The following is a 12,113-nucleotide window of genomic DNA, read 5'->3' on the forward strand; positions in this document are numbered from 1 at the left end:
AGAGTCTGTGTCTGAGACCTGCTGCGTGGACTCTTATTTATGTTGCTGTGTTCAGTCTCTATTAATAACGGAGCAGGTGCCAGATCATAAGCACGTGTGAGAGGAGCTCCGAAATCAGAAAAAATCCAGAAAAAGTCTCATTCCCACAACACAAATACACTTCTTGTGTGTCAACATTTTATTTTCTGTGACTGAATATCAAATTAAAATCATCACACAGACATCTGCAAAGAACAAGAAAAAGCTTGAACATCATATTACACATATTGTTGAAATAATATTGTGTTTTTATAAACATTGTATTTTGACATTATTATGACATCAGAAACCTGACAAATATCATAAAACATAATTAATCTTCTTAAATTATGTAGTGAGATTACACAAATATTCATTTGCGCCATACATATATTTTCAGTACATTCGTATTTTTCAATGTTGAACAACAAAACCAAAGTGTCGATCGTCTGCTGCACATCTGAACTTTATAGGAAAAGTTTGACAATTTAAATACACTTTACTGTATTTACAAAAAGTGTCGAACTATTCCTTAAAGTCTAAACTTCATGCAGGCGCAGAGTCGTCTGATTTGGAGCAGTTTTTTCGTCTCTGTTACTTCTTCTTCTGCAGCTGCTCCCTCTCACCAGCGGGGGCGCTACACGACATCATGTGACTGCCCTCCGCCGGCTCCATCTCGTTGCATGGCCTGTTGTTGTGTATCGCTATTTAAGTCTCCTTTCCTGACGTTCTCCATCGCAGGTTGGTCGCTCATGGTGCTGTTGCTGCCGGGATCATCATTAAGCATGGGGTCGTTGTCGGGGTTGGGGTTAGTCACGATGCCCATGAAGAGGGGGGTCAGGGAGGCGTCATCAACGAGGGCGAAGAGGAAGGGGGAGTTGACGGAGAAGAGGGAGACGGAGCGCATGGAGGTCACAGCGGTGGTGGCGGACGCCTCCACGCCTTCCTCGCTGAGCTCTATGGTGCTGGCGTGGCGGACAGCCATCACCCTCAGAGGCTGGTCGGAAATCCCAGAAAGGTTCGGACCTGAAAACAGAGATCCGAGGCCTGATAGAAGAACCAGAGAGAGAGAAGAAGAGGGAGTCAGTGTACAGCTTGATGTGTCAGGATACAACACGTCATATTTCCAAGCAGCAATGGCGATTGTTGTTAGTTGTGGTGGTTTGGTCGCAGATCACGGGGAAGAGAGCGGACGCAGCTCCGGTGACGGATAGATGGCGGGCTAGTTAGCTAGTCAGCTTGTCCTTCTGCAGAGCGGTGGGGAGAGAGGCGGAGGTACCGTTAGACCTGCTGGCCGATCATGAATTGCGGTCGATCAGCATAATTTGTATATGACTTGACTTGTGACTTGATGGTTAAGACTTGAGACTTGCACACGTATGATTTACTCACACCTCTGTTTCGCAGAGCATTGTTACATCACTCCCCAGCAGATTCACTCTAAAGAAACCATATGTCTGTATAATGTATCTACGTTGTGTCTTCCAGACATCCCTTCTGTCTCACTATGACAGGGGTCGGGAACCTATGGCTCACGAGCCATATATGGCTCTTTCGATGACACGATATGGCTCGCAGACAATTTTGAACTGACATTTTTTAACATGATTAACAAGTAATAAATAATTAAAGTCATTTTAAAGTAAAACATTTAGCAGCAGATTTGTTTTTAGTTCTCCCCTCTCTTTCCTCCACCCTGTCTCTGGCTGTAGGTTAAGGTGTGTTCACACGTGTGTGTAGGGGGCGGAGCCCCGACCTTCGTGAAACCGAGCAGAGGAGAAACTGCACAAAGCAAGCAGTAGACCGGGGGGGTCAAACTCAGTCACAGAGAGGGCCAAACACGGTCCACATGTATTGAACAGGATACACATATTGGATAAAGTGCAAAAAGATATGGAACATATTTAAGTCAACTGCAGACGGGTTGCTGAGCAGTTCACTTTAAATATCTGAGCTGCAAAGTCTCAGTTGATCAGCAGAATGCTGTCGGGAACACAGCGGGGGAGATGTTTGGAAACACGTAGTGACCAAAGTGTCCTGCTGCATCAGAGTCTCCCACAGGCAGCCGGCTCTCACTGCATCATACATGTCTGATCACACTGAAGCTGCAGATTTAACAGTGAGATGCTTCGTTATGTCGCACAAACAGTCCAGCTCACATCGTCCCAGAGATCTGTGGTGTGTTTCCCTTTGCTTTCCAAAAACTTTCATTCCATTCATACATTTAGATACTTCCTCAAATGTCTTTTCCCGTGGTTGTGCCATGCATTGATTTAATTACCAAAACCAGCGGGCCAGTTATGACAGACATATGATATTTTCTCTCGGGTCGGATATCATTGCCTTGAGTTTGACACCCGTGCAGTAAACACTGACACGTGCACATAAATGAGATAAATAACGTAAGCGTTTAGTTTATTTAATAAAAGAGTACGTGTTCAATGAAACACTGATACCGCTATTAGTACTCGGAGACGTGTTATATTAAAAAATGCACGCATAAAGTTGCATTCAAATTTATATGGCTCTCAAGGAAATACATAAAAAAAATATTTGGCTTTTATGGCTCTCCCAGCCAAAAAGGTTCCCGACCCCTGCACTATGAGCTACTATTCTCACCCATGCTGGTCAGCGCTTCCTGGAGCTCCTTGCGGTACTGCAGCTTCACCTTGGGTAAGTTGACCTGCATGTACGTTGGCCTGCGAGGTAAACGTCTGTAAAGGTCGGAGATGTTCAGTCTGGGAAGCACAGACGAAACGTTTCCTCTGCCCAGCAAAGGCATGACGATCAAGAAGCTGGTGTTTCCCTTGAAGGGAAAACTGGCAACCTGGGAAGAGAGAAGGACTTTATATTTATTTTCTATTATTTAATATGGACCAACTCTGAACAAATAGAAATTACAATCTCCAAAACATAATTTAACTATTTTGTTTATCCTGTACACACAACATCTACTGCACGTCTGTCCGTCCTGGGAGAGGGATCCCTCCTCAGTTGCTCTCCCTGAGGTTTCTTCCATTTTTCCCCCTTTAATTATGGGGTTTCTTTTAGGAAGTTTTTCCTTGTGCGATGCGAGGGTCTAAAGACAGAGGGTCTAAGGACAGAGGGTCTAAGGACAGAGGGTCTAAGGACAGAGGGTCTAAGGACAGAGGGTCTAAGGACAGAGGGTCTAAGGACAGAGGGTCTAAGGACAGAGGGTCTAAGGGCAGAGGGTCTAAGGACAGAGGGTGTAAGGACAGAGGGTCTAAGGACAGAGGGTCTAAAGACAGATGGTCTAAGGACAGAGGGTATAAGGGCAGAGGGTTTAAGGACAGAGGGTCTAAGGACAGAGGGTGTAAGGACAGAGGGTCTAAGGACAGAGGGTCTAAGGACAGAGGGTGTAAGGACAGAGGGTCTAAGGACAGAGGGTCTAAGGACAGAGGGTCTAAGGACAGAGGGTCTAAAGACAGATGGTCTAAGGACAGAGGGTCTAAGGACAGAGGGTCTAAGGACAGAGGGTCTAAGGACAGAGGGTCTAAGGACAGAGGGTCTGAGGACAGAGGGTCTGAGGACAGAGGGTCTAAAGACAGATGGTCTAAGGACAGAGGGTCTAAGGATAGAGGGTCTAAGGACAGAGGGTCTAAAGACAGAGGGTCTAAAGACAGATGGTCTAAGGACAGAGGGTCTAAGGATAGAGGGTCTAAGGACAGAGGGTCTAAAGACAGAGGGTCTAACGACAGATGGTCTAAGGACAGAGGGTCTGAGGACAGATGGTCTAAGGACAGAGGGTCTAAGGACAGAGGGTCTAAGGACAGAGGGTCTAACGACAGATGGTCTAAGGACAGAGGGTCTAAGGATAGAGGGTCTAAGGACAGAGGGTCTAAAGACAGAGGGTCTAACGACAGATGGTCTAAGGACAGAGGGTCTAAGGACAGAGGGTCTAACGACAGATGGTCTAAGGACAGATGGTCTAAGGATAGAGGGTCTAAGGACAGAGGGTCTAAAGACAGAGGGTCTAACGACAGATGGTCTAAGGACAGAGGGTCTGAGGACAGAGGGTCTAAGGACAGAGGGTTTCGTAACCTGTACAGTCTGTAAACACTGAGACAAATGTATAATTTGTGATATTGGACTATACAAATACATTGATTTGAGTTGATTTGATAGTAACCCTGAACGTGTCAAAGTATTGTCAAACGTATGGAGTCCAGGCCATCTGTGTGCAAGTGATCTGATCATGTTTAATGATTCTCAAATCTATAAGCTTTTATGTTAATTGTTGGAAATCTGTGTTGCTTCTATTATTGGCCAGTTCTCTCTTGTAAAAGAGATCTTTAATCTCAATGGGACAAACCTGGTTAAATAAAGGCTCAATAAAAAACAATCTAACTAAATCTAAATCCGTCTTCATTCCTGTTAGGACACCGGGGGAAATGGCTGAAAATCCAGACTTTCCTGATTTAACTGGGACATCTGATCAGCCTGCAGAAGAGAGAGATAAGGACACCCAGGATGCCTACGTGCTTGTTTTCTAATGAAGGTGAAGTACTTTGGAAAACCCCGAAACTATCATGCATTGGTGTGTAGAAGCCATGAGGGTATTCTTGTCCTCCACATATTGGCACCATCACTGATAGCCATGAGCTACCTGTGATTCCAGTTCTGGATCGTTCAGCACGCGGAGAGGGTACTGGGCAGACTTCATCATATCAACCGACACCGAGTTCTGGTCGTCGAGGTAAAACGCTCCCTTAGAGGTCACCAGGGGGTCAAACTGTGTCTGCCACGCACCTGACAAACACAACGGGGAACAAGAATTAGTAACTTAAAGATCCCCTCAGCTCAAAAATGTCTTATGTTCCCTAAAATGTCTGACCTCGACGTGTATCTGTGCAAAGTGTGTCACTAGAGACTGTTTTCACATTCCTCTACGGAAGAGGGAAATGTCTGTCAACTTCCCTGAAATCTGACGTTCAAACTATATTAATTACGTCACAATTTTGAAACAGCCAGTTGCTGTCCAATACGCAAATGCCGACTCATACACAGATAAATAGTCTTCAACAATGAAGAGTAGATGTGGTTCCAGCAACTTTTTATGTGGGGAACCCATGTTAAACAAAATATTAATCATAACTTTTACTTTTACGTACTTTAAAACGTGTCCTGAGGCGGACTTTAATAAAAAATCTGCCTAAATTCATGAGCCACCTTGCTCTGACTTTGCATATTTAGAATTAAGGTAGCACTGCACATGGTGTCATGAGCTGCTCTGGTCTGCTGATATTAGGCTGTATACTGTTTGCAGATGATGTTGTCCTTTTAGCTCAGATCTTGATATCTAATATGCAACGGAAGAAATTTGCATCCACTATGAAGATCAGTGTTTTGGCTCCCAAATATCTTAATAGTGTACCACATAGCACAATGTCCACGGTTTGAAGTGCACTTAAAGTATTCAGCTTTCATATCATAAAACTACAATACACTACTAACATAACATTGCGTAATACACTAAATGGCTACAGCTCTGGCTTGCACTTAACCTTTGTTGCAAAGGTTTTTATATGTGGACTTAATTTGATTTTATAGATAGTCTTAGTTTTATTCCTGTCTTCAGTATGACTACATAAACAATGTATCTTCAACAGTTCGTATGATATCTTACAAATTGTTATTTTCTTATTTTCTTTGTTTGTCTTCCTACGCATGTCCAGCAACACAAGTGATCAGTGCGCCTGTGAAAGTCCCTGCAATGCAGAACCTGTTCAGGCAACAAAACTACTTGTTTAGGTTCAGGTCAGGATTGTGGTTTGGGTTCAAATAAGTACATTTGCTACATAACTTAACTTACGCACTTGACGTTCGTTAAATACGTATCTTACATGAAAAAAGTATGTTAAAATATGTCAATCTTTACATTACAGGTAATTTAGTAGATGTTCTTATCCAGATCAACTTACAGTGAACTCACTACAGGGACAGTCCCCTGGACCTCAGGGTTAAGTTGCTCAGGAGCACAATGGTGGCAGCCTGGTATTGAACTCGCAACCATGGTGTTTTTTTTGGAAGCCGTACCACTTGACCACTAGACCAACTCCACCAGTTGTTTCACACTGGAAACTTGCTCTTTTTAAAATACTTGACCTGACTTCCTTAGAGGCGGCCCTCCATGATTAAGTGGGTTACATACAAATTGATTATGTGGGTTATACTAATTATAGTGCACAACTTTTTGTAGATATAAGTATGAACACCAAATGCAAACAGCCTGACATAAATCACCACAGAATGGTCTTTGGAGGAGTGGTTCACCTTTGAAGTACACAGCGTTCATGAGCATAAGCACCACGTTGTGTGGAATACTTTCCATGAAGTTGGAGATGTGACCATTGGTGGCGTTCTCCACCCATTGGTTCACATCCTCCACAGAGACCAGAGGGACGGGGGACGATTGGTACCTGAAGAGACAAAAAAACACATTTATATTTCCGCAGCAAACATGCAACATTTAGACAACATTATTGCTTTAGATTGCTACAAATGCAAACTCTCATCTTAAAAATATAATAGATTCTGGGCACATTGTCATGACAGTTGTTTCTCTACCCTCTTCTCTTTTCTCCACCAGTTCCAGTAACTTAACATATTTCCATGCCTTTTGTTTTGGGCTATTCCCCACATGACAAGGATTCAACACTAGAGAGCTTTCCCAGCCAGGGATCACTTGACCTCAACCCAACAGCTGTTCCCCAATCACCCATAAGCTCCGGAGTATATCTAGCTCTCAGTCAATGCTCTTCACTTGCCAGTTTTCTGATTGTTTGACCAGTCTCCTCTCTTTACCAACCTTTAGCTTGAGTAAAGACCTCAATCTTTGTCTCAGTTGACTGAATTTGGGTCCAAACTTTGTGCTGAACCATTAGTATTATCATTTATTTAGACATGCAAACTCTTTGAGTCTCTATAAATTTCAAATTTGTGCAGGATGTTCAACTTCTACATCATCTTTGAAAGAAAAGTAACTGCATTTAGTGTGTATTTGGCCTGATTGTAATTGATACCTGGCCAGAGAGTCCTCAACAAACGACAACTTCACTTCAAACCCTGAGAGATAAACGAAAGAAAGAAGGGAGAGAAAATAGAAACAGTTGGATAAAACCAATCGTACACCAAACGTCTTAAAAACCAGTTCATCACTCATCAGCACACACCTGGTCGCAGGTACATGCGTGCTGCCACTTCCAGCGATGTGTTTCTGAAATGAGGTATGAGGCCTCCCAGGATATGATGGTAACATGGCAGATTGAGGGCATGAAGGCTCTCCAGCAGCAGCTTCTCTGTCTCATTGCGAGCACCTGAGTGAAAAAACATTAAATCTGAACAAAAGTGTTTCGAAAGAATCTACAGAAACAGTTGATGGACCAAATATGGAATTAATATCAACAACCCCTTCAACATGTGGCTTTACATGTGCAAATATTTGTAGAGGCACTAAACATTTTCTGCACAGGTAATATGACACAATACTAAAAATCTTTAGCCACGCTAGCGGCCCCTGAGGCCCCCAGAAACTAAATAATCTTCTCTTCAGCCATTTTAGGACATCTCAGATTATCTTGGCTCAACTTCAGACAGGACTTTTTGCCTCCTGGTGTACGAGAGGTTGTGTTAAGGCTCGAACATTCACGTGATTCCATTCATTCTACAATTGAGGGTCCACGTCGGTTGGACGTTCCACGCATACACATTTACCGATGCACACTTCACATAATGTTGTTTGCCAGCAGATCAACGCCAATTGGCTATCTTTGTATTCCCTAATATACCAATTATATTCATGTTGGTAACGGTTAGAGGTGCATACGCCACCATCTGGACTGGAGTGTGGAACGAAGTAGGAGCATGCACAGGCCGGGCGCTTACTAAGCATACAGTCCACACTTTGGCCTGCTTGTGGACATGGTGGATGTCGTCCTTTGATGGAAATTTAATGGGGGTTTTTTCGCCCATGCTATACCTATCCACCAATATTTCTGAAAACTGGGCCAGCGGTTTTCTCGTAATCCCGCTGACAAACAAACCAAAAGATATTTATATGTATAACGTCCTAGACTGAGGTAATAAAAAATAAAACAAATGAGAATGAAATTCTGACTGACCTAAGGTGAGCTGAGCGAGGGCCAACGCCAGGCTGAGAGGGGATAGGATGACGTTGGGCTGCTGTGGACCAACAGGGAGCTTTTCCAGGAGCTGTAAACCCAGTCGCTCTATGGCGCCCCCTATCGCCCTGCGGTCCTCGGGGCTGAACGCCCGCCCTCCTCCACAGCTGAGGACCTCCTCCTCCATCTCCTCCTCTTCATCCACAGGTTTAGAGACATCAGGAACTCCTGGACTGAGCTCCTCCTAGAGACAGGAGGACAGACAGGGTTCATTCTCTGAAGAGTAATGTTACATAAAGGATGAACAGAAAATAATTTCCCTGTAGTGCTAAAAAAGAAGTAGTTTACTAGACTGAGGTTCTTCTTACAGTCAGTCCCAGACAGCAGAGACAAAGCAAGAAAAGAAGAAGACACAGCTTCATTTCCAAACAACCAGCCTGAAACAGACAAAGAGAGACATCATCAACCATAAGGAGGACAGTTTTATAGCATCCATAAATTACTATGCATGATTACCATAACACATTTCATGTTTTCATTACCTCCGCCAAGGAGCTTGAGATGTTTTTGGTTTGATTTGTTGGTCAGCAGGATTTTGAAAAACTACTGGCCTGATTGTTATGAAACTTGCCCGACGGGTGTAGCATGGGTTTAGGAAAAAGATATCAGATTTTGGAGCGGATCAGAATCACCGGTTGGATACACGCATCATTTTTCACTACTGATAACATTGTGAGGTAGATCATGGCCTTGGCGGAGGTCCTGCACTCTCCAAGTGCCTTTCTAGTCTAATGATGAATGATTGATCAAATAATTCTCTTTTGTCCTCAACATGGCTTGTATTGGATTTTTGTCTTTGGGAACCAGGAACCAAAGAGCAAATCATACAAAACAAATTAAATACCAAGAACAAACCTTTTGAATATGGTTCTTTTCAAGCATAGATGACCACCTAAACACAAAGATACTCTGACAACCATGATGTAGACAGGATGTATTTCCAAGCTCGAGTGTTTTGGGGATTCAGTCCTACAAAGGTCACATTGCTGCTCTGAAGTTATTTGATTTAGTAACACGAAACAATACTATGGCTGAATCCAAATGTACATCCTCCAGACTTGCAGACTACAATCATGTACGCGGTGATCGCTGCAGCACTTGCCTATGTAAAGAGAAATGTTTGTAAATAAGGACCGGATTATTACTAAATAAATTGGGTATTACTTACATGAACTAGAGAGGGGTATAATTGTGTCCTGTTGGCACTACTACAGGAAATCACCGTAGTTATTAGAATTCATCCTCTAGGATGTCACGATATTCTTGATACCATTTTGATACCACGGTAAAATAATAAAATTAAACAATAAACCCCATGTACCTCAACATACACTCGTTTATCACTTCATACTGGTTTTTGTTCGGAAGTTAAACAGCTCATAAATATATTTTATATTGCTGTGAAAACATCTTCGCCCAAATTAATTTTTACTGAATAGAGCCTGAACGCACCATAATCTAACTATGGAACCTCCGTTCACCGGCTGCTAACAGCTAACAGCTAACGTTAACTAACTCTACTGCAGATTTCAACACGGATTTGTTGTTCACAACGTGGCATTATCAGGAAAAAGATAGGGTGCGACCCCTGGACGTGTCAGGAATGAGTTTACTGCGTCACAAACATATTTTATATTGTCCCCGGGACGACTAGGACGCCGTTAGTCTTGAGTCCTGAAGGTACCACCAGATACTACGGTACCTGTGGTACCAAAGTGTCAGTTCTCGTGACATCCCTAGTGGGACCAAACCAAACTTCATGACAATCCATCCAATTGTTGCTGAGATATTTTGTCTGGACCAAAGTGTTTGCTCCCTTAACAGACAGTGTCATTAACAGATGCTGGAATGGGAACTATTGACACCGTTTTTCATATTAATGGTATCTATCAGTTTATCTGTCCAGCAGCTTTAGAGTCACTTGAGGTTTCAGATTCTGCTGCTGTGTTTACCAGCAGACTAAAGGTTACTGTTTCAGAACCTTTTTTGGCTGAGCTGCAATACACTGAATTCACAGAACACAGAATACACTGAACCACATGAACTATACGACTCTATCAACACTGTTTACAAGATAAGGCTCAGCTCCACAAAGGCGGTTCCACAGGGGGGGGCAGGAGACAGTCCCCCAGCCTGGACCCCCCCCCCTCTGACCGCCCTTACTGTGGCGAATATTTTTATACATTTTTCATGTGCAGTGATAAATAAAATGTATGTTAACACTACATCAGTATCGTTAGTCTTTTTGTGAACCAAACCCATGGTGGTGGTGGTAAGTAAAAGTTGTGCTTAATATATTTGGTACCCCTAAAATAGCATGTGGCTGCAATCTGCCCCCCCCTTTGAAAATGGTATAAAAGCACCACTGCAGCTTCATATACACAACCTGTATCATTGGATCTATAGAGTAGCATCATCTCGTCATCTTTGTAATTGACAGATTATTTTAGCAGCACTGAAAGTGTTTAGCAGATCAAATTTCTCTCCAGACACGGATTCCCAACGCGTCACAAAAGGCTTTTAATAAAATCAAAGATGGTGCAAACTCACCTGGCCTGTGTCTGATGTGGAGGCAGACAGTGAGAAAGCAAAGGGGTTAAAAGATGATTAAAATAAGAGTAAAGACAGATGTGTTCAACCTTCCCGAGGCTGGAGAGCGTAGTGGCTGGACTCAACAACTGCCGCCCCCCCTGTTGACCGGTTAATAATCAACCATGACTGTGTGTGGTCACTACAGTATGTAAAAAATAAAGAGACAGGAAAGTCTTTGAAGTGTTCACAGAGAATGTCTGACTGAGAATTCATCTTTTTCATTACCTAACGTTCTCATGAGTGAACAAGTGAACTCGTTTATTTCCAGAAGTCTGTTAGTAACTATGACGGTCAACTGTCTTTAGTCCAACACCAAAATACTCAGTGCTCTCTTAAAGGAACATGCTGATGAAAAGTCTCTCACATATCTCAATCACGACAAAGTTTAACGTATAATTTCATATCTCTATCGTACTTATGACGTAACCCTTTGTCATAATCATCAGCGGTAGAATGTGGTTATAAAACAAGAGATAATTCCTGTTGGGCTGTGTGGGGGTAAGGAATCTTTGGTTGATTTTATGGAGCTATAAGCGGCTAAAATCCATTCTTTGTGAATTCGCACTTCAATGTTTCACATTTAAACTGCCTTGTGCATTGAATGGTCCTCCAGCTTCGTGCCCTCATGGCACTCTACACATACATTTAGCACACAGTGTGGGCGTTTATTTGTCTTGTTCTGACCGCCTGGCTCCAGCTTAACGCCCCCACAATGTCACAAACAGGGTCCTTCCTCCACCTCCGTTCAGCCTGATCCTCCTGCTTTCACCCGACGACTACAACAGTCACTGAGATGCGAATCGTGTCAGTCTGAAATCTGACATGAGACAGAGGTTTGTTTTAAAATATGTCTCCATAAATGTCGGCCACATTGTAATTCAACAATCTGTTTACTTACTGGCACACATTCAAAATGATTGTGTTACTCGTTCTTAAATTATATTTCTTTTTTAATCTGTGATTATTATTTTTTTCACTTGCAAGACTTGAATCGAATCAACTTCACACACAGCAATGCACACGGTGAAGTTTAGACTCTGCAATTAACCCACCCTAGTATTAGGAGCAGTGTGGGGGTCTGGTGCTACGTTCAAGGGCACCTCGGCAGCGCCCAGGCGGTGGACTGGCTCCTCTCCAGGTACCAGTCCACACTCCGTACTTGGTCCTTTTGGGGACTTGAACTGGGGACCCTCCGGTTCTCAAGCCAAGTCCCTACAGACTGAGCTGCAGCCGTCCCAATAAAGATGGAACAGAGTTATGATCGAAAAGTCATATTTTAGACAATAGTGTTCTTCCAACTTT

The 12,113-nt window shown here is 43.1% G+C and overlaps 1 protein-coding gene across 1 annotated transcript; it reads right to left on the reverse strand.

Annotated features, from left to right (window-relative positions):
- Positions 1-304: 304 nt before the first annotated feature.
- On the reverse strand, positions 305-10,854 carry serpinf2a (serpin peptidase inhibitor, clade F (alpha-2 antiplasmin, pigment epithelium derived factor), member 2a). Its single transcript, XM_029447595.1, is given in 10 exon segments — positions 305-723; positions 725-1,065; positions 2,638-2,845; positions 4,646-4,788; positions 6,313-6,458; positions 7,062-7,104; positions 7,212-7,355; positions 8,160-8,403; positions 8,528-8,596; positions 10,770-10,854. Coding segments are annotated over 9 exon segments (1,434 nt in total). The 5' UTR covers positions 8,582-8,596; positions 10,770-10,854; the 3' UTR covers positions 305-612.
- Between the last annotated feature and the right edge of the window lie 1,259 nt (positions 10,855-12,113).

This window comes from Cottoperca gobio, chromosome 14 (assembly GCF_900634415.1).
Source record: "Cottoperca gobio chromosome 14, fCotGob3.1, whole genome shotgun sequence".
Lineage (NCBI taxonomy): Eukaryota > Metazoa > Chordata > Actinopteri > Perciformes > Bovichtidae > Cottoperca > Cottoperca gobio.